Below are 24,868 nucleotides of genomic sequence, written 5' to 3' on the forward strand. Positions count from 1 at the left end.
TGAAATTTTTTAAATTTCATCAAAGATGATTTTATTAAAATTTCAATTTTTTATAATAATAACAATAATAATAATAAACTAATAATTATTTACCAATTAGATGCATAGGAAAATAATGAAATTTTTAAAATGGCTCAATATCTTTATTTTCTTCACAAAAACATTTATGATACACTAACATTTCAAACTTTATAAAAGATCTATTTAAGTTTTAAAATTAAAAATTTTTTTATAATATTATATACTAATTCATAAATTAAAAATTTTAATGAATTAAAATAAAAATTGAAAGCGATGCAAAACTTTTATATGCATTTAGTGTTTAAAAATAGGTGCATTAATTGGGTGCTATCTCAATAATGTGTACGTAAAGAATCTTATTTTAAAGTGAGGTCATCCATGGACCCATGTTTCCAACATTACATGGTTGTAGCAAAATGTCGTGGCCAAATATTTTCATATTTTCAAAAATAATTATAAAAATAGATTTGGCCACGCTGGCAAAGTAGGTGATAGAAAAAATGGACGCCTACGTGGACTTCACTGTTGCCCAAGTCTGATTCTCTTTTAATCGACAACTTTAACGTCTTAAACCCTAAAATTATCCATTATCTCTTTAAAACAAAATCGACTTGTAACTCTCGATATCTCCATCTCACAGCCAGTCTCCTTCTCCATTACAACCAAACTTTTCGCCGCCTCCTTAAAATTAAAGAGATGGAAAATAATAATAAAGATAGATTCTTTTAAAACGAATAAAAGAATCCAGTACGTTGATTTATAATTTAAGTTTTATCACTCAAATTATAGCAATCCAAATAATCTCTAAGAAATTTCAGAGAATACGTATATTTTTTAAAATTTGAACTATCAAAAATAAATATGCTAATTGATTTTTTTTTTTTTGTGGGTTGAATTGCAAACAAAAATCTGATAATGTTTTTGTGTCTTGGTGGCAAGTTCTTTATTGAGCGAGCAGCCTTTTCTGGATTGGCTCTTTTTTCTAAAACATTTAGCAAATTAAATGGTTGCCATTGAAATAGAGGAATCCTTATTTCTTCTGGCTTAAAAATTAAGCCATTTTCAAGCTGCTTTAGAGCATCTTTTGTTTATTTTTATGGCTTTTTATTATTATGAATTCCAATCATAATTTGATTTTTTTATATTTATTATGACAAATATTCTCTTTTTATGGGTTCCACATATACATTACCGATTACCTATTCATTAAACTTTAAAAGCATTGCAACCAAATAATTATTTCTAACTGTCATAACTTCTTTGTTTTAATTTCAATTGAAGTGAAAACAAAAATATAATAATGCAAATATTGATTTTTCAGTCTATTTATATATAAAGGTTACAAATATAAAATACGGATTAAACCCATTAAATAGTTAAAATTATAATTTGTAATTACAAATTAAAGAATTAATGGAGTGAGAGTTAGAATCTAAAACCTAATGATTCTAGGACATCAACCTTAACAATGATCATTTGTCGTTTACATGGTTTTCATTGACCCCTTCATACTTGGAAGAGGTAAGAAGTTGGTCAACCATAGTCTTTTAGAATATAAAAATATAAAAATAATTTTTTTAAAGAGTAGCGATAGACGTAATAAGGAAGGGTATTCATGTAATAAAGTTTGAAAAGAGAGATTGAATCTTTAATGTTACATATGATCAAACAGCGCATTTGACATTTCATAATAAGGTTGCGTGTAGCTAAACTTTTTAGTGATAAATTGGTTAGCAAACTAAACCATCCAAACTACCTTTGATCCTCTTTTCCTCGAAATAGAATCTTTACCCTATCCTAATGCCACGTGTCCATTCTGTACCATATTTGCCACTTGTCTCTTGCCTAACCCAACCCTCTCTTACCACATACTTTTGGTTTATCTGATTTTGCCCCAATAAAGACTTCTCTCCTCTTATAAAACCAAAATTTACCTAACTAATAATTTGCATTGTACACTGCCCATATATTTCATATCCCATGATTTTGCACCCACCACCCTTCACCTAAATATAATGGCCAAATGCAACTGCAGTTTCAAATTTAAACTAACTCGAATTAAAATAGTTCGGTTTTGATTTAATTTCAATTTTAGTCTCATTAGTTGGCTCCAGTTCAATTCAAACCAGTTTAGCAATACACCTGTATGAAATTAAATTATATATTTCATGTGAGGATAACTTAAAAAGCATTTGATTTAAATTTATGTATCCAATAACTGATTTATATCTAACCATTTGATTCTAAGCATTTGATAAATATTTTAATCAATTACGTTAATTCCATCAAATTACGTTTTGAACTTTTTTTTCATACCAATTTGTCTCAGCCCACCACCGCATTAACTGGAAAAGGCGTCGGGTTTTTGTTGTTTTGGTGTGGACTGCCTAACAGAAAAACGAATCACTCCTAACTCGTGGTACGAATGGCCTTAATGTAATTCAGACAAAATGTGGGACCCTGTATGGTTAACCGGGGATAGCCGGTTCACATTTGGAACCATCAACGCCGACTGTGAAATGATATTTTATTGTGTTGTTGTTTTTGTATGAGCACTAGACCACGCGCTTTTCCAAGTGTCGACCGGCAGACGCCATCTCCGCCACACGAAACCCACGCTTCCAGTATATCTGTTTTAAATTGGTCATAGGGTTGACGGGGTTACATGTTATAGAAGAATTCATAATCATTAATTAATTAATTAAATGAAATAATCACATATTTTAACACTATTTTAGTGGATTTAGCAACCTTCTATGCTAGTCATTTGTGGACCCACAATTATGAAAAGAGAGATATTTTCTGCACAAAAAGATCCATCCAATTTTAGATTGGCTGCATCATCATCATCACAGGATTTTATGCTCTATTGCATTTTTAAATCAGGGTTCACGGATTATATAAATTTGTTTTTATATAAAAACGAAGTTATTGATGTGCAATTTATTATTTATGTATTTTAATTATCCATAAATAATTTTAATACTTAATATGTTTATATTAAAACTATTTAAAGCGAACTGTAATGAATTCAATTTAAACAATTAGTAAATGCATAAGTAAGTTTAATAACGATAATAATTTATGGTTATCTAAATTCGATTTGAACAATTAAATCTCTGTTAATATATAAAATAGAGTATAATTTAGTTAAATTTAATTATTCATTAATTAAATCTTTAAGTGGAAAAATATAGGGTTGGTCCAAAAATGGGTTCCCACTTGGACAAGTTGGAAATTAAAACAAGTAGCCAATTTGATGCGGTTGCTAAATTATAATTTTCTTTAATTTTGGTGTTTAGGTTCACATAATTAAGGACCTTAAAAAGACTTAAATGTCACTAACAATACAATTGACAATTTGCAAGCGTCAAAGTTTAGACTCTTAACGTACGTGGACCAATTATCATTAATAACAATTTTAAATAATGAAAATTATTCTGTGCGGAAAAAATTTACAAAAACAAATTTGGTTTATGAAATGAGCTTTAACATGTAATTGGAACACGTGTACATTGAACACTCGAAATACTGGGCTTTTTAGCTGTCATCTGATTTTGATAACCCACAGTCACAAACTAGTCACGATCCAGTTTGCTGTTTCCAGGTTTCTAGTATCTGACAATTGACACACGCCCCCATTGTCCCGTACACTTTCAAAATAAGTCTTTGTCATCTACGATCCGAATTAGGGATCAGAATTTTTAAAATTTTGAGAAATAAAAAATAAAGTTCAACAATAATATTCTTTTTACCGAGAGAATTATAATTTTAACTCAATTTTAATAGAACTGCAGTTTTGTTAACCGGATATAACCGGTGACGGGAAAAAGAAGAGAAGGGAAATGAGTTGTCAAATCTTGTAGAGGCCAGCGTGAGGACATGCATGTAGCGTTTCTTTTTTATTTATTTATATTTTAATTAAACATAATGAGGGAGCGCCGTATTGAGAAGCATCCATTGGTGAATCAGAGCCGTTAGATTTCCTCATAAGATACTGTCGCAATACGTTTCGGCCTACGATAGGGTAGTTTTGACATGAGGCTACACGTGATTTTACATTGCTGACTAAAAGCTGAATCCATCTGCTACTGTTAAATTCTATGCGTGCCCAATAGGTTTAACTGTTCTTTTCGTTTCTCACCAATTATTATTATTAATAATGAGTTTATTTTACAAATTTAACCAAACCATATAAATTTAATTATTGTTTATTTTGTCTGAATTTATTTTATTTTTTCAAACATATTTACTAGGGTTGGAATTCGTTTTAAATTGAGTGGATCTGATTTTATAAGGCCCAAGGCAAGGACATGTGCGAACACTACTTTCATTTGAAAACTGAGTATCATTACAAACGCAACAGCTGCCTATGGGCATGGTCCTTTTATTATTTTTCAAAATAATGCATTTATGTATAAGATTGTTGGAAGCCTCAAACTAATGATAATAATGATTAATTTCTTTTTTCTTTTTTTTTTTTTTAATGAAATTCAGCAAGCTTGCTTTCTTTCAGTGATTAGAGTGACATGCATTCCAAAGTTCTTTCTATCAATATCTATTCTCATCAAAGCCTAATCATTGCAAACTTTAGTGCAAAGATTCAATATTTTATGTCTTTATTGCAAATAAACAATATTGCATACGACAATTATATATATATATATATATATATATATATATGTAATGTTTATTATGCAGTGATTAACGAAATTATTAATTATTATAAATTATAATAAAATGTTCATTAATTTAATTAATTTTCTCTTTAAAAGTAGAGATAATTATTATCATTTAAATACAAATAAAAAAAAGTTAAGAAAAATTACCACTATTATTCATTGACATTTTTAAAACAAATTATATTTTGTGGAGAAAATAAGTATTGTAAAATTACTTATTTTTTAGAAGAAAATGAGTATTTTGTAAGGTTCAAGCTCATTTGCACTTGTTACTGGTAACTCAATCTTGAATTCCTAGGTTCAAGCTATTCTCCTATTGTTATTGGATATATCACATATGGGCCAGTAATAGTGTTGGGCCCAAATTGTTTTTTCTTGAGAGTGGGCCTAAATTGTTATATATTGTTTTATTATGATAAAAAATAGAACACATAGGTATCAGATGGGGGCCCAGTGTGATCAAGATCCAGACAATGGAGTCCAAATCAAAAATGAACTTAGGATCCAGCAGAAATGGAAATAGATGAGTTTTTTTTATCCCCACTCAAATGTTTGGTGTACTGAGGAACCAGAATACGATACATTATGTTGATGATTATGGGTATTGGCATAGGAATTAATATAAGATCTAATCAAAGGAGACATTTTTCCAACATTAACAATTACTAGGAATCGTGTTGTGATTTTGTTTTTGTTGTCTGATTTCCATGTGAGCTATATGCAGTGGGTTCAAAACATTATCTTTTATTTGAATTAAACAAAGAAATTACCTTATCAAAAACAATAATACACAATACTCACATGTCAAAAAATAATACACAATACTCAAAAAAAAAAAAAAAAAAAAAATTTATATTCATGTTTCTTAGCCATTCAGCATTTCCTGTGTTAAGACACAGACAGCAATGGAGGAAGTACAATTCTGACTCTGATACTGAAATGAAAGGTCCATTTTTGCATTAACGTGATTTAAAAAGTTTGGTACAACCAACGGTTATTGTTTCTTCCACGTTCATTTCTTAGAGCCATTCAATCCCCATTACTCGTTGACTGGTTGTTGCTTCTTTCTTCTCACCCCCATTAATATTAGAGTAGTTGGGTGTTTATGTTGTAAATTAATTAAGATTATTGTTCATAACATTTGGGTTTTTGGCATAAATATCATAGTGTTCTCTTTTTCAAATAAAATCCGATACTTTGAACCGGTGGTTAAGTTAGGTTTGATTTATTTGTGTTTGTGAGGGAGGAGCTTTTTATGTAAGAGTAGCTGGATAGAACGTAGAGAGCTAGGCAGCCACCTTGTGGCTTATGGTATGTGGCAACCTCCGACAGGTAGTTGGGCATTAAAAGCACTGCACTGGTCCTACAAATATCAGAGAGCATGCAAACCAAGACAACCGGTAACATAATTCAATGTGATCGCCATTATTGTTACATAAAGTCTCATCACATTTTTGCTTCTATAACCGGTGGTTTTCACGTGATTTTAATATACTGCATCAAATCAATTAAAAATAAAATTTAAAATTATAATAAGAGTGGATTTCAAAATTTTTTTATCCGGAGTTAATATATAATTTTTTTGGAAAAACAAAGCTTAAGAATATGAATAAATTAAATTTTATAGATTAATTTAGATAAATATATATATATATATATATATATATATATTAAAAAAATTTGAAAAAAAAAACAATTAATTCCCTCTTTTTATATGCTGCATTCGCCACGGAACAAGAGTATTTTTGAATATTTAATAAAAAAATAAAAATAAAATAATAATAATATTTTGAAAACCCTTATAAATTGAGAGTATAATTTTATATTTTAAGTATAGACAAGTCTTATAATTTTAATACAAACAATTATGAGAACGTTTGGTTTAATTTTTCAATCAATAAAAAAATATTACTCAGTCCGTTTTAAAATTCTAGTCCCACTCTATTTTTCAGTGAAAAAATAATCTCATTTACATTTTTCGAAATAATTTAGTTTTCACTTCCTACAAATACTCTTATCTAATATTAATTAAATAATTAAGATAATTAATTTTTGAAATTTAAATACACAAAAAATTCATCCTATTTTGAAAGTTTTAAATGATTATTAATATACATAATTTTTAGGGTCTTGAATTTGTTTAAACTTTGTGAAAAACATTAAAAATTATAATTTTGAGATGGAAAGTATATTTTAATGATATTTATTTAGTTTTTATATTAAAAATGTATTTTACAGATTCATCAAACTGTTATTAATACTATTATTATATTCACTAATAAAAAAGGAAAATAAAAAAATCTTACTTGTACGATGGAATTATAAATTTATAATGCAGAACTTAGATAGTCTTTTTTTATGAAAACTGGCATTTGTACTAATATATTTAATCAAAACACAGGACTAGACAGTAATTACCCATATAATTTTTGCAAAGGCAAAGAGAGTGTTTCGCAAATTCTATTAGAAGGAAAGAAAGAAAGCACAAGAACTGACGCGACTACTCAGCACAGGGAGCTGTAATAAGCAAAATAACAAACTCCTCGCCGGACATGGAGACGCCGCTGCTGAACGGTAATCTCAGCTCCGCCGAAGACGGAGACTACAGGCCAGCGAGGGGATTCAAGGAGATAAGGAGTGTATTTTGGATAGAGACGGTGAAGTTGTGGAAGATTGCCGGTCCAATTGTGTTTAATATGATGTGTCAATTTGGTATAAACACCGTCACCACCATATTTGTCGGTCATATTGGAGCCCTGGAGCTTTCTGCTGTTTCCATTTCTCTAGCTGTTATTGGCACCTTAGCTTTTGGCTTCATGGTCAGCACATTACTTGCACCTTCTTCTCCCTCTTAATTTTTTTTTTCCTCATTTTTATGCTACAGGGTAAACGGCCAGAATTTACAGATAATAAATCCATCAGAGGCAGAACAAAACTATTGAAGGCAGAAACTGAATCTGATATCTTTAGTTTGCTTTCTGCAATGTTTTTGCAATCTTTCTATTACTCTTAGTTAATAGTAGCATATCGAAGAAAACTTTTAGTGAGGAAATTATAAGATTTAAAAATATTGAAAGGGAATTAAGTTGACTCTGTTCTAAAATGAAATTGCAGCTTGGAATGGGGAGTGCACTGGAAACGCTATGTGGTCAAGCATTTGGTGCAGGGCAAGTAAAGATGCTGGGTGTTTACATGCAGCGATCATGGGTTATTTTAACAGTCTCTGCTATTGTCATGTTGCCAATTTACATATTTGCAACTCCAATATTGAAGGTCCTCGGAGAAGAAGATAGTCTAGCAGAAGCTGCTGGAAAATTCACTCTATACACAATCCCACAATTGTTTTCACTTGCCATTTATTTCCCTGCCCAAAAGTTCCTTCAAGCCCAAAGCAAAGTTTATGTGCTCGCCTGGTCTTCGCTTGCGGCTCTAATTTTGCACGTTATTATACTTTGGGCTTTCATATATGGACTTGGGTGGGGTATGATTGGTGCAGCCATAGCATATGACTTCAGCAGCTGGGCAATGACTTTGGCTCTTCTTTTTTATGTTTTTCGTTATTGTAAGGAAGGTTGGCATGGATTCTCTTGGTCTGCCTTTAAGGAGATCTGGGCTTTTGTTAGGCTCTCACTTGCCTCTGCTGTTATGCTTTGCCTTGAGATTTGGTATATGATGAGTATTCTTATTCTTACTGGCCATCTCGACAATGCTGTTATTGCTGTTGCTGCCCTTTCCATATGGTCAGTCATCAACTATTATAATTTTCTTTACCAACTATATTTTCTTTCTTTCTTTTTGTTTTTCCTGTATAAATCCTGATTTTTTTTTTTTTTTTTTTTTTTTTTTTTTTTTTTTTTTTTTTTTTGCTTTTTACTTGTTTCTTTCTTAGTTTAAATATTAATGGGATTCAAGCCATGTTGTTCATTGGAATAAATGCAGCTATAAGGTAAACTTTCAGATTTCTTCACATCTGTGATCTGAGAATATATTCTGAATTATATGTTCTTGATTTCTTTGAATCAGTGTTCGTGTCTCGAATGAGCTCGGATCAGGACGTCCAAGAGCTGCAAAATATTCAGTATATGTCACTGTATTTCAATGTTTCATAGTTGGGCTCCTTTGCATGGTTATCGTAGTGATAACTAAGGAGAACTTTGCAGTCATTTATACCAGCTCAAAAGAACTGCAAGTAGCGGTCTCTAAATTAGCATTTCTACTTGGTGTCACCATGGTTCTTAACAGTGTTCAACCTGTAATAGGAGGTATAACCCATTTTCCAATTATTGAATTTTGCAAAAGTTATGTAAACCCTTTTCCAAATTTTATCCAATTCGCGCAGGCGTTGCAATTGGGAGTGGATGGCAAGCTTTAGTAGCCTACATAAACATCGGTTGCTATTACGTTTTTGGGCTTCCACTGGGTTTCCTGCTTGGTTACAAAGCTGACATGGGAGTAGAGGTAGGAAACTGTACATAAATTCAAAGTTAAATTATTAGCTGAGGAAAAAGCGTTTATTTGGTAATGCATTAAATTGTTATTAGGGAATATGGGCGGGAATGATATGCGGAACTGCTCTGCAGACAATCCTGCTATTGATCGTACTTTACAGGACAAACTGGAACAAAGAGGTAACTAGAAAAATTAATGTTAATCTTCTCAACTGAAATTAAAATTAAAACAAGTATTAAATTTGATTTTGCAGGTGCAACAAACATCTGAGCGTGTAAGGAGGTGGGGTGGCCAAGAGGATAATGATGAGAATGGTATCATTTGAAAAGCTGCTAAAAATTTATCTATGTTGGTTAGAATTTGAGGGTGAAACCTTGTAACCATTATGTATCACTTGCTGCTAGTTGTCTTTGATTTTGCCTCAAGGAATGTAGCTCTTTCAGACCAATAGCAAATTTTGAGTTTGATAAGAGATTTTTTTTTTTTTCCCCTTTAGTTCTTTATTCTCAATGTCCTTATTTTGAGTGCAATTAAGTTTCAGCAACTGTGCTTTTATGGTGTCTTTTTAATTGGTTTTTGCTAATATTGTTCTTTCTCTCTCTCTCTCTCTCTCTCTTTTTTATATCTTTTAATATCGAGAAAATTAATTTTAATTTGGTAGATTTTTGTGAATTGAAAATTTAATTTTTCAAAAATAATTAATTTTGATCCTTTTAATTACTTTCTTCATATTTTTCTCGTGTCTAAACATTTTCCCCTGGTGACGCAACAAATGACAAGAAAAAACATATTCTTTACTTACCACCCACCCCCCGAATATATAAACAGATTCTGTCTTAGGTCTAACTGATAAAAAACATTCATCTAATTGCCATTTAGAAATATAAAATAAATAAAGCAGCAAAAACAATATTTACCATGGCTGGGTGAAGTCAAACATTGTAGACAAAAAGGACTGCGTTAATAGCTAACATAAAAACATGACGCAAACTAACCAACCCATCATCTCATCTGAATCCTAAAATATGATGATTAAATAAATAGACAAAATTTCAAACTAGGTTTACAATCCAGCATCTCATTTAAATTCAACCTCAGATTATGAGATACATAGCCAACTGCAACAACCAACAATACAATTCATAACAAGTACGAACAGCTTTCGATCAGTAACCTATCTTGCTATGCAGCAACTTTCTGTTTCTTTGGCATACGATACCCACCAATAACACAAGCATGGTCTCGCTCAAATGGCTCGAGGGTCACCTGCTCGGAAGGCTTGAACTGCTCCTGTGTCATCTTCTTCACTTCACTTTCAAAAACGGCCTCAGCAGGTACAGTAGAGTCGATGCAATTAGCCTGTTGCATGTGCCAATTCAATCAATATATGAAAAACCAAAGGAAAACTGAGCCATTGTGGAACTTTAGTTGGCAAGTATTTAAGAAACCAACCTTTATTGAAATTACAAAATGGCCACCAGCTTTCAGGAAGTATGAAGCATTCAGAGCTAAAATCCTTGCCTGTGTTAAGTAGATGCACAAAACAAACACAAACTCAGGTATAAAACCCAGAGGCACAAAACTGCGACAAACTAATTGACATATTTATATCGCAATCAGAAAAATGATACACCCATGGAGTTGAGCTTATGCATCAAATTCGGTGAAAATTATGCGCACAGAAGCTATTAGAAGAGAACAGAGTGTGAGCGGCAGGAGAAGTTCACTCAAGGTATGTTACTGTGGCATGTTTTCACAGCTTCCAGAACCATTGACCATCATAGTGTTGATCAAGCTGTTGCGACAATTTATAACTTAAATAAAGTTGTAGTTTGCTCCAGAGCAAAGCCAAAGTATTAACAAAGAAGAAGGTGAGTGAAATTGGTTTATAAGCTGAAGGTTGTTTTGTGAAGACAGTCTTGTCACAAAAATACAACCAAAAAGGAAAAAACATTTACTACGTTTAGTCAACAATATGTTCTAGAACTTTCCTCTATTGAAAGTTCTTGAGGAACTTAATTTTCATGTGGACAAGGTCCTAAAATCTGAAGTTCATGCCATTCTAAAACAAAAACAACTAGGTTCATAAATATGTTATGTTGAGACAGATGTTTAACATATGTATTTATCATCATCCAACAGAAATTGTTAAATGGCATTTCCAAAGAAATGAAATCAGGCCAAGAGTGAGGATTTCTCAAGGAATTCAATTGGCATGTGTGACAGTGAGATGCTTAGTCATATCACAATAACACAGTCCAACCTCACTAATCATTTTAAGTACAACCATGAAAATGATATCCCATACTCCAACAAACAAAACTAACTTCTAAACGTTTGAAACAATAATAATCACACATGGAATAAAACCAAACATATTTGAACCTCCAAGAATTCTGCATCAGAGATGCAAATTCATATAATCCAAATGCTACGTTAGTCAAATAATGCAAGGTTCATGAGGAAGAAAAAAAGGAAGAATATTGAAAATGATATCATGCACGAGGGACGATTAAATTGTCAACATTTCGGTTGTATAAATTGCCAAACAGAGTTACAAAAATGTATCCAATGACAGTAGCCCACATTTGAACAAATAAAAGTTTTACTTGCTAGAGTCGATCAGAACAAAATTGTCTAGCATAGCAAAAAACTTCAAAAAACGGCTAAGGAGTTGTGATAGCACCATCAATCATATGAGCAATCAATATAAAGAAAGAGAAATGAGGAAAATGGAGGAAAACAGCAATAAATGCTATAAAATGACATTGTACAAGCATCAGAAACTCGAGATAGCATCATCCATATTGTCTAGAAGGGGAATCCGAGTACATCATCATATGCTAGATGGTACAAAGAGAATCAAAATACAAACTTCAATACATTTTCTCAAAAAGGAAGTTAAAAGGTTTCTTTGTTTAGATAGTGAACGAAACAAAAGTGACCTGTTATTGCATCAGAAACTCGTGTCTACATCACCCATAAAGTCTTGAAGGGGAATCCGAGTAAAATTCATCATATGCAATAATTTCACTTATGAATCTCTTCTAATGAATAGAAAAAAAATGTAATTTGAAATTAATCTGAAAGTATGTAATCAAAATTTTCAATGAAAATTTTTGAAAATCATTTCATTTTGAATCATTAATCAGTGATTCCATGCACTTTTACAACCAGAAAAGCAAGAGATATAAAAAGAGGCTCCCCAGAAGTAGCTGGGGGAGAACTATCCTTTATATAAACAGCCATCCATAAGCCAGATGCATTTTAATATTTCCAGTTATTACAAGATATGATCACAGCTATTTTTTAATAACGCTTATGAACTGATTAAAACAGAAATAAAATAGAACAAACCTGATCAGGTTGAGCAACATCAGAAAATATCACATCAACCATGCCAACAAGCATTCGATACTTTGCTGGATGTCTAGCATCTTCAATGATAGGTATAACATTTGTGCGCTTTTTTGCCATGTTAACCAAATCTCTACCACTTCTGTGAGAAAATTCGACTGCATAGACTACTCCTGTCTGCAACCTCAAACGACAAATTATAAGCAACCCCTGCCGGAAAAGAAAAAAATAACATACAAAAACTTATCCAATAAATACTTACAGGGCCAACTAGGTCAGACACATGGGAGACGGTAGTGCCCGAAGCCGCTCCAAGGTAGAGAACCTTCGCACCAGGTTTCTAGTTTAAAAAAAAAAAAAACAGGATCAAAAGCAAGTGAATGCGGTCAATACCAACAAATAGTTACAGAACTTAAGAGGAAAATCAAATGTAAAGAAAAAAACCCTTTAAATGACTCACAATCCATATGTTATCCACACCACCGAGAATGGCAGCCGCCAATTTTGATCGGAAGGGATTCCAAATTCTGTATTCGACTTTACTTCCATCTTCATTCTGTTAATGAATGAATCATTTCTCAATATCAAGAATATATGTATAACAAATGCTAAAGTATAAAACACAAAGTAACAATCTTTACAAGGAAAGCATATTCAGAAGTAAAGATAACTACTAAATCCAAAAAACAACCTGAACGGAAATCCTCTTCTCATTGTAGACTGCCTCTCCCGGAACTAGATTCCTAGTGACAAGAGCATCCTCTTTACCTCCCTTAGCAATGAAAACTCCCTCATGTCTATGAGGCTCTACCACAACTTTGCTCCCACCTTTCATTCCTCCACCGCGTCCACCACCACGGCCTCTTCCTCCACCTCGGCCGCCACGGCCACCACCACGACTTTTCATGCCACTTCCTTTGTCGAAGCCACCTCTTCCACCTCTGCCTCCTCCTCTACCTCTTCCCCCTCCATCGCCTCTGCCACCTCTGAATCCTCCACCACCACCACCACGGCCTCCTGCATACAACAAACCAATTAAATATAATACTAGGTGGACAGTCTACACTCACTGATAGACAGAACAAGTGCTATTTTGCTCTGATTTCCCCGAGCTTTCTCAAGAATCAAACGGAAAATTAGAGAAAGTTAAGTCGTTTTACCTCTTGGGGGTCTCATTTCGGCTGGCACTAGATAGACAGAGTACAAAGCGAGGATCTTGCTAACAGAAGGAGGCGAAGTTGAGTTTCTAATTGACACGAGGGAGATTTTATAATCGCATATTAGGGTTTAGGGTTTTTGCCTGTGTTCCTCTTTAAGGAAGTCATGATAAATAGACAAGGCTGTTATGCAGAGTGCAGGAATGCCCACTCATAATAAGCCAGGTAAGCTTCCGACAGCTTGAACCATCACGTGGATCTGTGTGAGCTCTTATATTGTGATTCGTTCGCTCACCCGTGTAACTGTCAAGCTTAACTGTGTTGGAAATCACTTTTTTAATTATCATTTTTCCAATAATGTTTTTATTTTTATTTTTTTACTTTTTGAAAATGAACTGATCTTTTTACTTAATAAGACTACTCGTGAATTTAACAATTTTTTTAAAGTCAAAATTTAGATTTTTTTTTTAAACGAAAGAAGATTACAAAGTTTAAATTTAATTTTTAAAAAATAAGAAATAGAAGAAACTGAATAGTTTTCCAATAAAAATAAAAAAATGGTGAAATTAAAAGAGTTTCATGTAATCTCAATCCTAATAGCGGGATGGACAACAAAATATTATGATCCAATATAATAAAAAACGTTAAATAAAACCTTAATCCTCCTTTTATTGCCCAAGACAGGTTAACGTGTTGAAAAAGCAAGGGGAAATAGAGAATTGGGGTAAATAACAAAAAACTTTAACAGGCTCTTCCAAAAATCATGGTGTAAATATGGGGTACGAGCTACGTTACAAAAGAAATTTGAGGCAAGCTAACAAATCTCCAAGATACTGAGTAGTAATGTGAATATCAGATTTTGATACAAAAATGGTTGTCTATAACAGCAATCTTCTGATAATCGATCAACGTTTGACCCATTGAAAGCTCTTTCTTGCTTTCGCCTTTCCTGGTTTTTTCCTTTCAACCACACGTGGATCCCTCGTCAAGAAACCAGCTGGTAAAGACACAAATGCACACAAAATGAATATACAGTGCCACAAGTTATTTCAAACAAAAATATTTTGCATATGGTAAAAACCCATTGCAAGCAAACAACTAATTTAATGCCAGACCAAACTTACAATCAGAATGAGAGAAAGTTACCATCATCCACAACTCAAAAGCTACATTTATGTATGCATTACTCACTTCAACCAAGAAAAATAAGCGGAATAGTTTGCTCAATCAGTAACAAGTGATTTACAATATAGGAAGGGATGATATGCATGAAATGCAATAAAAAAGAAAAAATTTTGTTAGGGTTGTACCATTTCTTAGGGGAGGACGTAAATCTGGTTCCCAACTTTGTAAGGCCCTGCTGATCCCCAGCTGGATAGCTCCAACTTGACCTATCACCATGCAAAAATTGAATTGTAGCAATATCATCTAAAAAATAGTAAAAATGGGTAAAAATGAAATCAAACATAGCTCAAAAGAAGTTTCAAATATTAGATTATAATTTTGCGTGTGAGATAGTTCAGCAATGCTGATATTGATGGCCACAAAGATTACAATAGTTCTTTTAAATAAATTGCTAAAGCAAAACAATAAAGCTGATATAATCGGAGAACCAAGAGCCTCCCTGCATTGTAAAAAATCTACCCCCGTTAGTTCAAGCAGGCTTGCGAAGTTGAATGGACAATCTTAGAGTAGCAAAGTGCCAAAGTCTTAAAAGCTAGCATATTAAACCTAATATATATATATATATATATATATATAAGCAGAGAAACTGAGATTGTAGTACACCACATTATCTTCACTTGTAGGTAATATTAAACGATAATATGAACCCATCTTGACTTCTTCAAAGGCCAACAAATTCCTCCTTCCAACCATGTGCTCCATGGAAGGAAAGAATGCTATCTGTTTAAAACTTCTAGCACCATCACAAAGTTCAAAATTTGGTACTTAAGTTTGAAAAAGAATTGTTATCTATGGAGCATGTGCAGAACAAAATGAATATTTTCATGTGCAGGAACAACTCAAAACAGTAACATTGTATAAAACAAAACTTTCATGTTTTGAAGAAACATCAAACGATATTATCCATGAGAAAGGTTCTCAAGAAACATTGTACAACAATCCAACCAGAATTATTAGTATTTCTAAGGAATCCACAAAAGTTGGCAAAAAGTAGGAAGTTGGAATCAAGGGGATTGCATTCTGACCCCTTGTAATCTTCAAGAATAAGTTGAAAACTACAAAATTATAAGGTATAAACCTATCCTAAAACCTAAAACCGTAGGTGAGAAAGGTTAACAGGGACGTTACAAGACAATAAAAGTAATGATACAACTGCAACTGTAAATGCTCAATCTTACCTGAAACACCACCTCCTTTAACCGTACAATTGACATCCCAGAGACCCAAAGTCTTTGTCTCAGAAAAGGGTCGCAACAGGGCAGCACGGTGATCAAGCATTGGAAAATAGACATCAAATTCTTTATCATTAACTGAGAATTTTCCAGTGCCTGGCTGAACCCAAACACGAGCCACGCTACACTTCCTTCTTCCTGTTCCATAAGCTCTACCTTTGTCATCTACTTGTCTTACTCTAGCTTTTGCTACTTCCTCCTGCTTCTGACGCTCTATTTCTGCCCTAGTAGATTTTCTGGTGCTCGATGCATAACGCATGTCCTCAATTTCACTTAGAGGAGGCAAACCCTCAACCCCTTCAAAATCCTTCAGGGCAATCAGACTGTCCAGCATAGCATCTGTGATTCCGGATGCTGCGATTAGGTCACCAAACGCACGATTTGGACCTGCAACGATTCATGTTGGACCAATATAAACCTTCATAGAAAAAAAAATTGCTACTGCACAGATCAAAGTATAAATCAACAATGATGAGTTCTTTTTGCTCTTTCGATATTATACAAAGCATATAACTGTTTAAATAAATCAAATTGCGACTTAAAACAAAATAATAGAAAATGTTACCTTTAAGAATGGCAGTGAGCTCCTTCTCCTCTTCCTCGAGCATTTTCTGGTCTTCGCTATCCTCACTCTTCACATGCACAACAGTCTCACTCCCAGTTTCACTAGCATGCGATGCAACCTCTCCAATATCGAACACATTATCTTTCTCCTCTTCCTTCTCATCTAAATTCCACACCTCGTACCCCTCCGATGTTAGCCACTCATTGTTACCATCACCGCCATTCCTCTCCCCTGACTCCTTATCATCTGCCTCAAATATATCTCTGTCATCATCGCCGTCATTCTCCTTCAACCATGAATCTTCCTCAGCAGGCGGAGAATCAGTAATTCCAGCAGGGCCATTGGTGGAATTTTCGGTGAAAAATGAGTCGAATTTCTCATCACTTTCTGGAGAAAGTTTCCATATGTTAGGGGTCGATTGGCCTTTGCTGCTGTTATTATTATTGTTGTTACTATTATTTGTGGAAAATGATCTGAGGAGGAGATTCAAATTGGAGGACTGAGGTGAGGAGGGATAGAAATGGGATTTTGAAGAAAGATTGTAAAATAGACGAAAATGGGAGGGTTTAGGGAGGAGACGAGAAAGCATAGTTGAGATTGGAAGCAAACAAAGTATGTATTTGAGTTCAGTAGGGTTTTAGATTTGGGGAATTTAGAGGCCAAACCGGTTCAATTTGACGAACCGCTAAATCAGTTGGTTTTAGGCCATGGGATGGTAAGTAAAAGCTTAGATACAATTAGTATTTACGACCGTCGCGGCACGTGAAATGCAACTGTAAAAAAAAATATTAATTAAAAAAAGAAAACCATAAAATAGATGATCTATAAAATATTGAACGGAGCCATATTCTATGAAATTAAGTATTAATTCAGTTCATATTCACAATTATAGCCACATAATCATATAATTCTTATTTAATCAAGTTCGGAAATTCTTCCGCTTTGATACCTAAATTTCAAAATTGCGTCAACTAGTAGAATCGCGAAACTAGTTGCATATCCAGAATCTACAAGAAGAGTTCAACATTCTGCCTATGGGGGCTTTTCCGATTACCGGATACCATCACCGGCCGGCGACGGATGCACCATCCACTGTCGCCGGAAAAACCGCTATTCGCCGAAATTTGAAACTTGTTAACCAAAAGGTTCTAAATTTGATGGGGATTCAATATCCAGGCTTAATCTATACCAATTCACGTTAATTTGATTAGTTCCTAATTTTTCCCAAGTTCTGACCTAGAATTTCAATCTCACCAAATATTTATATTTAGCCCAAATTGATCACGTATAGATCGAATACAAGATCAATGATGGACTCTCGACCTACCTCGATGAAGAACGCGGCCGGAGTCGGTGCAGGTGAGCTAGAGTTTGCCGCCGGTGAAGTTTTGGGTTGAGAGCCAAGGCAATGGGGAAGTGGTGCGGGAGCTGAAGAAGAATAAAGGCTGTTTTAACGAGCAGTAAGATGCGCCAGGAGCATTTGTACCTGTGCGTCATGACAACTGATAGAGCTATAAGCAGATTTCGGATCCGGGTCAACCCACCAAGGCACCAAATCTTCTGTAAAAATAGTAAACTTCATTTTTAAAAAATGAAAATTTACCATATTTTTACACACTTCTTGTCCAATAGATATTGTATAATACAAGGAAGGTATTGTACTAAAATATTGTGATTTCAGCATACTAAACTAAATAGAATAAAAGATAGAAATGAAGTAAAATTGATTTGTGAAATGAAGTACAAAGTTATTGTCAGAACATTGATGAATGGGGTTGAGTTGATTTTATGGATATCTTCCAATTATTGTCAAACAGCTCAATGCCACCCCTTTGAAATGGACATTTGGATGGAACCTTTAAATTCATTATTGATTTAATTATTACACATATAATTTTTCGATTTCACTTTTAAATTCGTCTATTAAACTAAATATTCAGATAGAATGTTCACTGCTTATAATGTTTCCTTTTGTATAAATTTTCCCTTGATTAAGCTTTTATTTATTTTTTTTTTTTTTTTTGTATATGTATAGATACAGTGACTAATACAATGGCTTGTTTTCTAATTGACCAAATTGAGTGATGTATGAATTAAAAGGTTAACAAAACATCATTTCAATTTCAACAAATTACGGTGACATAGGAAAATGCAAATGTCAAATAAAGGGGACTCTTAATTAAGATAAAGCGGCAACAGACAAGCTAGTTCAACCGTAATTTACAGTTTCTGTTGAGACTAATAATTCATCTTCTGGGCTTCTAAATTGATGAGACCACGGCTACTAAATAACCAAAATCTGACCTAATTTGGGTGCAAGTTTGGGTACGTATTGATTGCGCATGCTAAAAAAACAGCCCACCAATTATTAAGGTCCATTGCGTTGTTTCTCCTTCTACAGAAAGCAGATGATTCTAAAATCTTAGTTTTGTGAAGTGTTGTGTCATAATTCCCTCTTTACATCTTACAAATCATGTTTAAACTTGTACTTGAAATGGCTCTGCCATTTCCAGAGAAGCAAGATGACATGCAATGTACATATTTTTATATTAACAACAATCTTTAAAGTTTTTTAATTTTTATATACAAAAATGTTAATTTGATACATGATTAACAAAATTTTTATAGTATTAATATTTCAATAATCACACTTAATTGATCTAATTTAACAAATTAAGATAACGAATTTCTAGAGCGAATTTATGCAAGGAGACACAAATTTTTAGGTTATCTACGTTCAGCTTGCATGCATTTACTTTGGCCAGGAGAAGTAAGCAAGAGAAGGGTTTTTTCACTAAAAAGTTCCAGCCTTCACCAACAAACTAATTAAAACAGGGAAGTTAATGGGTCACAACCACCCTCATAAAATTCATTAATGCAGTCTCAACCAACGTCAAATGAATCCCACTATAAGTGTTCCTTATGCCCCTCTTTAGCTTCCAAGTTCCTCCACGACTAATAAAAGCGTTTCTCTCAGATTCTTTACTCAGCAAAAATGGCCTCTCCAGTTGTAGATCACAACAAGGAAGAAACCGTGAAGGTGAAAATCACAGGGAAATCCCATGTGAAGCCCAACAAGAAACTTGGAAGAAGAGAATGCCAACTGATCACCTTTGATCTTCCATATCTGGCTTTTTATTACAATCAGAAGTTTTTACTGTACAAGGGGAGTAATGATAGCTTCGCGGACATGGTGGGGAAATTGAAAGATGGGCTTGGAGTGGTTTTGGAAGATTTTCATCAATTGGCTGGGAAGATTGGAAAAGATGAAGACGGTGTGTTTAGGGTTGAGTATGATGATGACATGGAAGGTGTGGAGCTTGTAGAGGCCATTGCAGAGGGTACAAGTGTGGAGGATCTAACGGCTGAGGATGGCACCACCACCTTGAAGGACTTTATCCCGTACAATGGGATCTTGAACTTGGAAGGCCTTCACAGGCCATTGTTGGCAGTCCAGGTAAATAATGACTTCAAACATAAATAGGAATGTTAATTATTACTAACAAGTTTGGATTAGAGTTTTAAATTTTTAATCTCATAAACTTTTTTTGATTCAGATATAATCCCCTTTTTTCTTTTTTTGTTCAATGAAAGGCAAATATGGTCTCATTCAATATGTAATTAATGGGTTGTTGGTCGTTTCCTCAGCTAACCAAGCTAAAAGACGGACTCGCAATCGGCTGCGCGTTCAATCACGCCATCCTGGACGGCACCTCCACGTGGCACTTCATGAGTTCATGGGCCGAGATCTGCAACGGGTCCCATTCAATATCCGTTACGCCATTCCTCGAAAGGACAAAAACGCGCAACACACGCGTCAAGCTTGATCTTTCCTTACCCCCGGACCCACTCAGCATTTCCAACGGTGATGCCAAGTCAGCAGTCCCAGAGCTGAGAGAGAAAGTCTTCAAATTCTCCGAATCTACCATCGACAAGATCAAGTCAACCGTCAACGCTAACCCTCCATCCGACGGTTTAAAACCATACTCCACATTTCAATCGCTTGCTGCGCATATTTGGCGCCACGTAAGCCATGCACGCGAACTAAAACCAGAGGACTTCACTGTTTTCACTGTCTTCGCCGATTGCCGGAAAAGGGTCGACCCAGCAATGCCCGATAATTACTTCGGTAACCTTATTCAGGCCATATTCACGGCAACTGCAGTCGGATTATTATCGATGAACCCGCCAGAATTCGGGGCTTCTGTTATACAAAATGCGATTGAAGCTCATAACGCGAAAGCCATCGACGAGCGAAATAAAGAATGGGAAAGCTCCCCGAAGATTTTCCAATTCAAGGATGCAGGAGTGAATTGCGTTGCCGTTGGTAGCTCGCCTAGGTTTCGGGTTTATGAGGTGGATTTCGGGTGGGGCAAACCAGAAAGCGTGAGAAGTGGATCCAACAATAGGTTTGATGGGATGGTGTATTTGTATCAAGGGAAGAGTGGCGGAAGGAGCATTGATGTGGAGATTACTCTGGAAGCTGGAGCTATGGAGAGGTTGGAGAAGGATAAAGATTTTCTTTTGGAGGCTTACTAGTAGAAGAGAAGAGAATTTCTTGGATAACACTGATACGTAATTAAATTGTTGTCTCTATAATAGTTAGTTTTAGACAATAATTTAATTAATATTCTATCATGGTACCAAGAAATGACAAGTCTCTGTGGCCTGTGGGAATGTCGTTTTCGTTTAGTTTATTGTCGTAATGTTTGTACTTGTTTCTTTTATGGTTGATTAGTACCCATCTAAGATTGAAAGGACTGTGAAATTGGTGTCTGCTTCATTAAATTACAAGAGATGAAAGCTTTACAAATTTGTGCAATTATTTGGTATAATAATGGTCATTTCTCTTTCGTTTTTTCCTTATAAATTGAAGATTTTTGACGGGAATGGATGTCTATAATTTAAACTCTTGGTGATCTTTTCCATTACAAGGTAGACATTTGAAGATTGAACCATTAACTCAATTTAAAAAAGAAGTGAGGTTGACGATTAGTCTAATGAAATTATTAATAAAGTAACAAGGATGATCATCAACATGTATTACAGCAAAAACTCCTCTATTCCAGCCACTGGTTGTCCCTTTGTCTCTCTTCCATTTAATGTCATCTCATTGAATACAGTACATTTTCATAGCGAAATTGCTAATTAAATACGCGGGAAAAAGAATAACAAATTCCATCCTGCTATTACACGAAATCATGCTTTACATCGAGTTCAATAAAACTTGACTCATCATCATGGCCTCTTCACATGAATAGGATCTAGATCAACTTTTGCACCAGGCTTCATATCCCAGCTAACTAGTTTCATGCTTTGGAAAATCGGATACCTCATTTGGAAGGTCTTAGACTTGCTTGTCTTACACTTGATTTTCTGGCTTTTGCGGTGGAGGCATTGCACCAGCAGTTTCCTCACCAGCAGCTGATAACGAATTCTTTTTTAGTGTCACAAAAAAAGGAAAGAGAGGTAGAAAGACACAGGTTAACATGAAGAAATGGCTAACCTTGAGGCTTGCTCAGAGATTCAAACTGGCTTTGTCCAGAAGGGGGTGTCTGCCCCTTCTGTTGCACAGCAGATGCTTTTAGCTGCTCTTCTGTGATCTTCAAGTACTCCTCACTGGTATATGCTCCGGTTTGAGATGGAGCACCATCTGCAAGTTTAAAAAAGAAAAAAAAAATTGACAATGCCTTGTCATATTTATATGAAAACCTAAACATTTTTTTGGGTCATAAACCATAATCTGATGGAAGAATTGCCTTGATTATGCAACAAAGGAAATAGCTACGAGTTGTGATTTATAAGAGTGCATTCTAATTTATAAGCATTGGTTGAAGCTACAAGTTGTAATTTACAGCAAAACAAATAGCTAAAAGTTGTAGTAGCCTACAACTAAAGTGTGTTTTAATCTATAAGCAATGGTTGAAACAGAAGCACCCACCATTATGTATGAAGGGCGTAATGCACAAGGCCTAATGCATGTTATTCAATAACTTATTTAATTTGCTGTTGACTGTCAGGAAATTGTCGAAGACAACATAAGATTTAACTGTCGTTGTAAAGGGAGCTCCATCTATAATGTCTATGGATCCTCCTAGTTTGTCGAGTACTCAGTTATGAATACTTTATCATATCAGAGCCTAAAGATCAGCAAGCCCTAGAAGAAATTTACTAGCGAGCCTGATCTTGAAAAAACTAATGTACCCATAGCTATATCGGTCTGTCACACCCAATGTCATCATGTTGAACTAATGTATTTATGTTGAACAGTAACAATGTGCCAAATAAACTTCCAGAAAATGCCAAATTGACAATTCACAACACATTCTGCCACATTGGACTAAAATGTAACCTTTTGATCAAGCTAATAGCCTTCTCAATATAAGATTAGAAGTATTTGGCCACTCACTGGGGTCAGCTGCTGTTGGAGGACTTTCAGAACTGCCAAGTGATGAAGGGGTTGCAGTAGGGTTTGCTCTGTTGGAGCTATATGTGTTTTGTGGTTGACTTGAAATTTCATCAAGGCCAATCTCTCGTTCAAGGCTGCTCTTGAATTCCCTTGACACTTCCTACATTTTCAAACTGTTGCACTGATTCCCTTTATAGATTAAAAGCAAAAAATGTTGCAGAATTCATATATAATTACTTTGCAGAGGCAGAAACAATAAATTTGAACTAAAAGTTCTATGGACCTACCTGGAGTTCTCTAATGGTAGGTTGAAATGCACGTAGAGTTTTCCCTAAATTGCGTGCAACCTGCATTTAGATACTCAATAAAAAATACATAACAAGAAAGAAAACTGGCACTCTGAAAGGTAAATGCTATTGAACCATCAAAGTTAAAACAAACGCATCAGGATCAAAGGATGCGTCCTGGGTTAAGCTCAAAATATTGCAATTCCAAGCAATACTATCCCTTCCCCTCCCCAAGTGGACAAATTTAAATGCAATCCATTTCCTTTTTATTGTATTACAAAGACACTCCAACCTATTTTAACCTACCTCTCTCGCTGTTGCCTTCAATTCATGGCAGTTAAGCATTGAATTTTAAGCCACAATAATGGTAAGACAATTCAGATAATTAACTATCAAAACATGCATACAGACAGATAACTGAATATGCATGAAAAACAAGTGCAAACAAATGTGAGCATATAGGCAGTTAGAATCCTACAGTATATTCAAATTGTCAGTCCTGCAATCTTCACTCTACTGACCACAGGAAATAGAATTTTGGAGGTAGAAATGACAGAGAGGAAAATCAACAAGCATTATGAAGAATTCCTCAAAATCTATGCAGGTATCACTAATAATTGTTTGAATACTAGGGGAGCAATCTTTTATTTTTGTAGTGTTTCCTTATGCACTACTAACCTCAGCAAGACCTTTGGGACCAAAAACTAGCAAAGCCACCACCCCAATAACCAGAGCCTCAGGAGCTCCAACCCCAAACAAAGATGCTTGAACGACCATACCCTTACATCTAGCCTTCCTCTCTGCAACACCACATTTCAAGAATCAAAACAAAAAATTAAAAGAAAAAAAAAGGAAGACTGAAAAAGAAGCATACCCAATTCAAGATACGTACCTTTCTTAAGAGATTTCGGCGCAAGCGACATACCCATATGCTTTAAACCACTCCATTCAGAGCAAGTAGCAAAACCCAAATGAGTAATCCACGAGGAGAGACCAAATTTGGGGTTTTTATGATATGAAATCGAAGAATACGATTGTTGATAAAGAGTTGGTCTTGTATTTGTAGAAGCTGAAAATAAAGATGCGGGACGTGAAAATAACGATGCCATAAGCATAGTGTTGTATGTAGGATCATATATTAAGAGAACTTTATGGGATATTTGCAGTTCTTTGAGAGTTGAGTCATCTGCTATAATATTATCTTTAACGAAAATATAACAAGATATATATGTGGAAGATGTTCCTATTCTGTGTAAATGCAGACTGATGGAGATTTTCTTGTCTTTCCTTCTGCGGCGAGACAGTGGGCTTTAAAGTTGAGCATAATAGATTGGCCTCAACACCATAATGAATCTGCTCTGTGGCCCAATCTGCATATCGATGCGCACCCTCACCCTGGGCTTCAGAAGGCAACAGCCGACATGGGCTGCTGAAATTGATCTCAAGAAAGAAAACTAGGGCAGTCTATAGCCAGCCAATTATTTGTCGATAAATCAAGTCCCATTTTTCTAGGCTTTGATGGAG

At 34.5% G+C, this 24,868-nt stretch overlaps 5 protein-coding genes and 2 non-coding genes across 7 annotated transcripts; 2 read left to right on the forward strand and 5 right to left on the reverse strand.

Annotated features, from left to right (window-relative positions):
- The first annotated feature begins 7,109 nt into the window (after positions 1-7,109).
- Positions 7,110-9,721, forward strand: DTX35 (detoxifying efflux carrier 35). Its single transcript, XM_012234817.4, has 7 exons — positions 7,110-7,522; positions 7,818-8,443; positions 8,593-8,649; positions 8,727-8,965; positions 9,043-9,161; positions 9,245-9,331; positions 9,406-9,721. Exons 1-7 carry the CDS (start codon positions 7,256-7,258, stop codon positions 9,475-9,477), a joined length of 1,467 nt encoding a protein of 488 aa, XP_012090207.1. The 5' UTR covers positions 7,110-7,255; the 3' UTR covers positions 9,478-9,721.
- A 443-nt stretch (positions 9,722-10,164) lies between these two features.
- On the reverse strand, positions 10,165-13,826 carry LOC105648436 (rRNA 2'-O-methyltransferase fibrillarin 1). The gene is made up of 7 exons (XM_012234818.4): positions 13,670-13,826; positions 13,201-13,526; positions 12,970-13,065; positions 12,772-12,849; positions 12,510-12,686; positions 10,605-10,673; positions 10,165-10,511 (listed from the first exon to the last, which is right to left on the reverse strand). Exons 1-7 carry the CDS (start codon positions 13,683-13,685, stop codon positions 10,335-10,337), a joined length of 939 nt encoding a protein of 312 aa, XP_012090208.1. The 5' UTR covers positions 13,686-13,826; the 3' UTR covers positions 10,165-10,334.
- On the reverse strand, positions 11,928-11,998 carry LOC119370416 (small nucleolar RNA snoR60). Its single transcript, XR_005177952.1, has one exon. It is a non-coding gene; the product is annotated as a small nucleolar RNA snoR60 (small nucleolar RNA).
- Positions 12,105-12,177, reverse strand: LOC119370415 (small nucleolar RNA snoR60). The gene has a single exon (XR_005177951.1). It is a non-coding gene; the product is annotated as a small nucleolar RNA snoR60 (small nucleolar RNA).
- Positions 13,827-14,310: 484 nt separating the features above from the next.
- LOC105648437 (small ribosomal subunit protein uS9m) lies at positions 14,311-18,198 on the reverse strand. Its single transcript, XM_012234820.4, has 5 exons — positions 17,976-18,198; positions 16,649-17,421; positions 16,030-16,470; positions 14,977-15,057; positions 14,311-14,663 (listed from the first exon to the last, which is right to left on the reverse strand). Exons 2-5 carry the CDS (start codon positions 17,235-17,237, stop codon positions 14,572-14,574), a joined length of 1,203 nt encoding a protein of 400 aa, XP_012090210.2. The 5' UTR covers positions 17,238-17,421; positions 17,976-18,198; the 3' UTR covers positions 14,311-14,571.
- Positions 18,199-19,575: 1,377 nt separating this feature from the next.
- Positions 19,576-21,470, forward strand: PEL3 (HXXXD-type acyl-transferase family protein). Its single transcript, XM_012234821.4, has 2 exons — positions 19,576-20,105; positions 20,297-21,470. Exons 1-2 carry the CDS (start codon positions 19,644-19,646, stop codon positions 21,185-21,187), a joined length of 1,353 nt encoding a protein of 450 aa, XP_012090211.1. The 5' UTR covers positions 19,576-19,643; the 3' UTR covers positions 21,188-21,470.
- A 145-nt stretch (positions 21,471-21,615) lies between these two features.
- Positions 21,616-24,828, reverse strand: HCF106 (Bacterial sec-independent translocation protein mttA/Hcf106). The gene is made up of 6 exons (XM_012234822.4): positions 24,237-24,828; positions 24,023-24,144; positions 23,345-23,404; positions 23,058-23,217; positions 22,155-22,301; positions 21,616-22,072 (listed from the first exon to the last, which is right to left on the reverse strand). Exons 1-6 carry the CDS (start codon positions 24,457-24,459, stop codon positions 22,011-22,013), a joined length of 774 nt encoding a protein of 257 aa, XP_012090212.1. The 5' UTR covers positions 24,460-24,828; the 3' UTR covers positions 21,616-22,010.
- Positions 24,829-24,868: the final 40 nt, after the last annotated feature.

Source organism: Jatropha curcas, chromosome 10 (assembly GCF_041381405.1).
Source record: "Jatropha curcas cultivar XTBG-Jc1 chromosome 10, XTBG_Jcur_1.0, whole genome shotgun sequence".
NCBI classification, from domain to species: Eukaryota; Viridiplantae; Streptophyta; class Magnoliopsida; order Malpighiales; family Euphorbiaceae; genus Jatropha; species Jatropha curcas.

What these genes read in the sequence shown, in the direction of transcription:
- LOC105648436 (XM_012234818.4), bottom strand. An exon ending in TGTCTGACCTAGTTGGCCCT is followed by an intron (nt 12,687 to 12,771) that starts GTAAGTATTTAT and finishes TTGAGGTTGCAG; the next exon opens with ACAGGAGTAGTCTATGCAGT. An exon ending in ATGTTGCTCAACCTGATCAG is followed by an intron (nt 10,674 to 12,509) that starts GTTTGTTCTATT and finishes TACTTAACACAG; the next exon opens with GCAAGGATTTTAGCTCTGAA.
- DTX35 (XM_012234817.4), top strand. Translation starts at nt 7,256, where the DNA reads ATGGAGACGCCGCTGCTGAACGGTAATCTCAGCTCCGCCGAAGACGGA. An exon ending in GTTGCTGCCCTTTCCATATG is followed by an intron (nt 8,444 to 8,592) that starts GTCAGTCATCAA and finishes TTTCTTTCTTAG; the next exon opens with TTTAAATATTAATGGGATTC. An exon ending in GGAATAAATGCAGCTATAAG is followed by an intron (nt 8,650 to 8,726) that starts GTAAACTTTCAG and finishes TCTTTGAATCAG; the next exon opens with TGTTCGTGTCTCGAATGAGC.
- LOC105648437 (XM_012234820.4), bottom strand. Translation starts at nt 17,237, where the DNA reads ATGCTTTCTCGTCTCCTCCCTAAACCCTCCCATTTTCGTCTATTTTAC. An exon ending in GCTCACTGCCATTCTTAAAG is followed by an intron (nt 16,471 to 16,648) that starts GTAACATTTTCT and finishes GAATCGTTGCAG; the next exon opens with GTCCAAATCGTGCGTTTGGT. An exon ending in TAAAGGAGGTGGTGTTTCAG is followed by an intron (nt 15,058 to 16,029) that starts GTAAGATTGAGC and finishes GCATGGTGATAG; the next exon opens with GTCAAGTTGGAGCTATCCAG.
- PEL3 (XM_012234821.4), top strand. Translation starts at nt 19,644, where the DNA reads ATGGCCTCTCCAGTTGTAGATCACAACAAGGAAGAAACCGTGAAGGTG. An exon ending in GGCCATTGTTGGCAGTCCAG is followed by an intron (nt 20,106 to 20,296) that starts GTAAATAATGAC and finishes TCGTTTCCTCAG; the next exon opens with CTAACCAAGCTAAAAGACGG.
- HCF106 (XM_012234822.4), bottom strand. Translation starts at nt 24,459, where the DNA reads ATGCTTATGGCATCGTTATTTTCACGTCCCGCATCTTTATTTTCAGCT. An exon ending in TCCAACAGCAGCTGACCCCA is followed by an intron (nt 22,302 to 23,057) that starts GTGAGTGGCCAA and finishes TTAAACTTGCAG; the next exon opens with ATGGTGCTCCATCTCAAACC. An exon ending in ATCTCTGAGCAAGCCTCAAG is followed by an intron (nt 22,073 to 22,154) that starts GTTAGCCATTTC and finishes ATTCGTTATCAG; the next exon opens with CTGCTGGTGAGGAAACTGCT.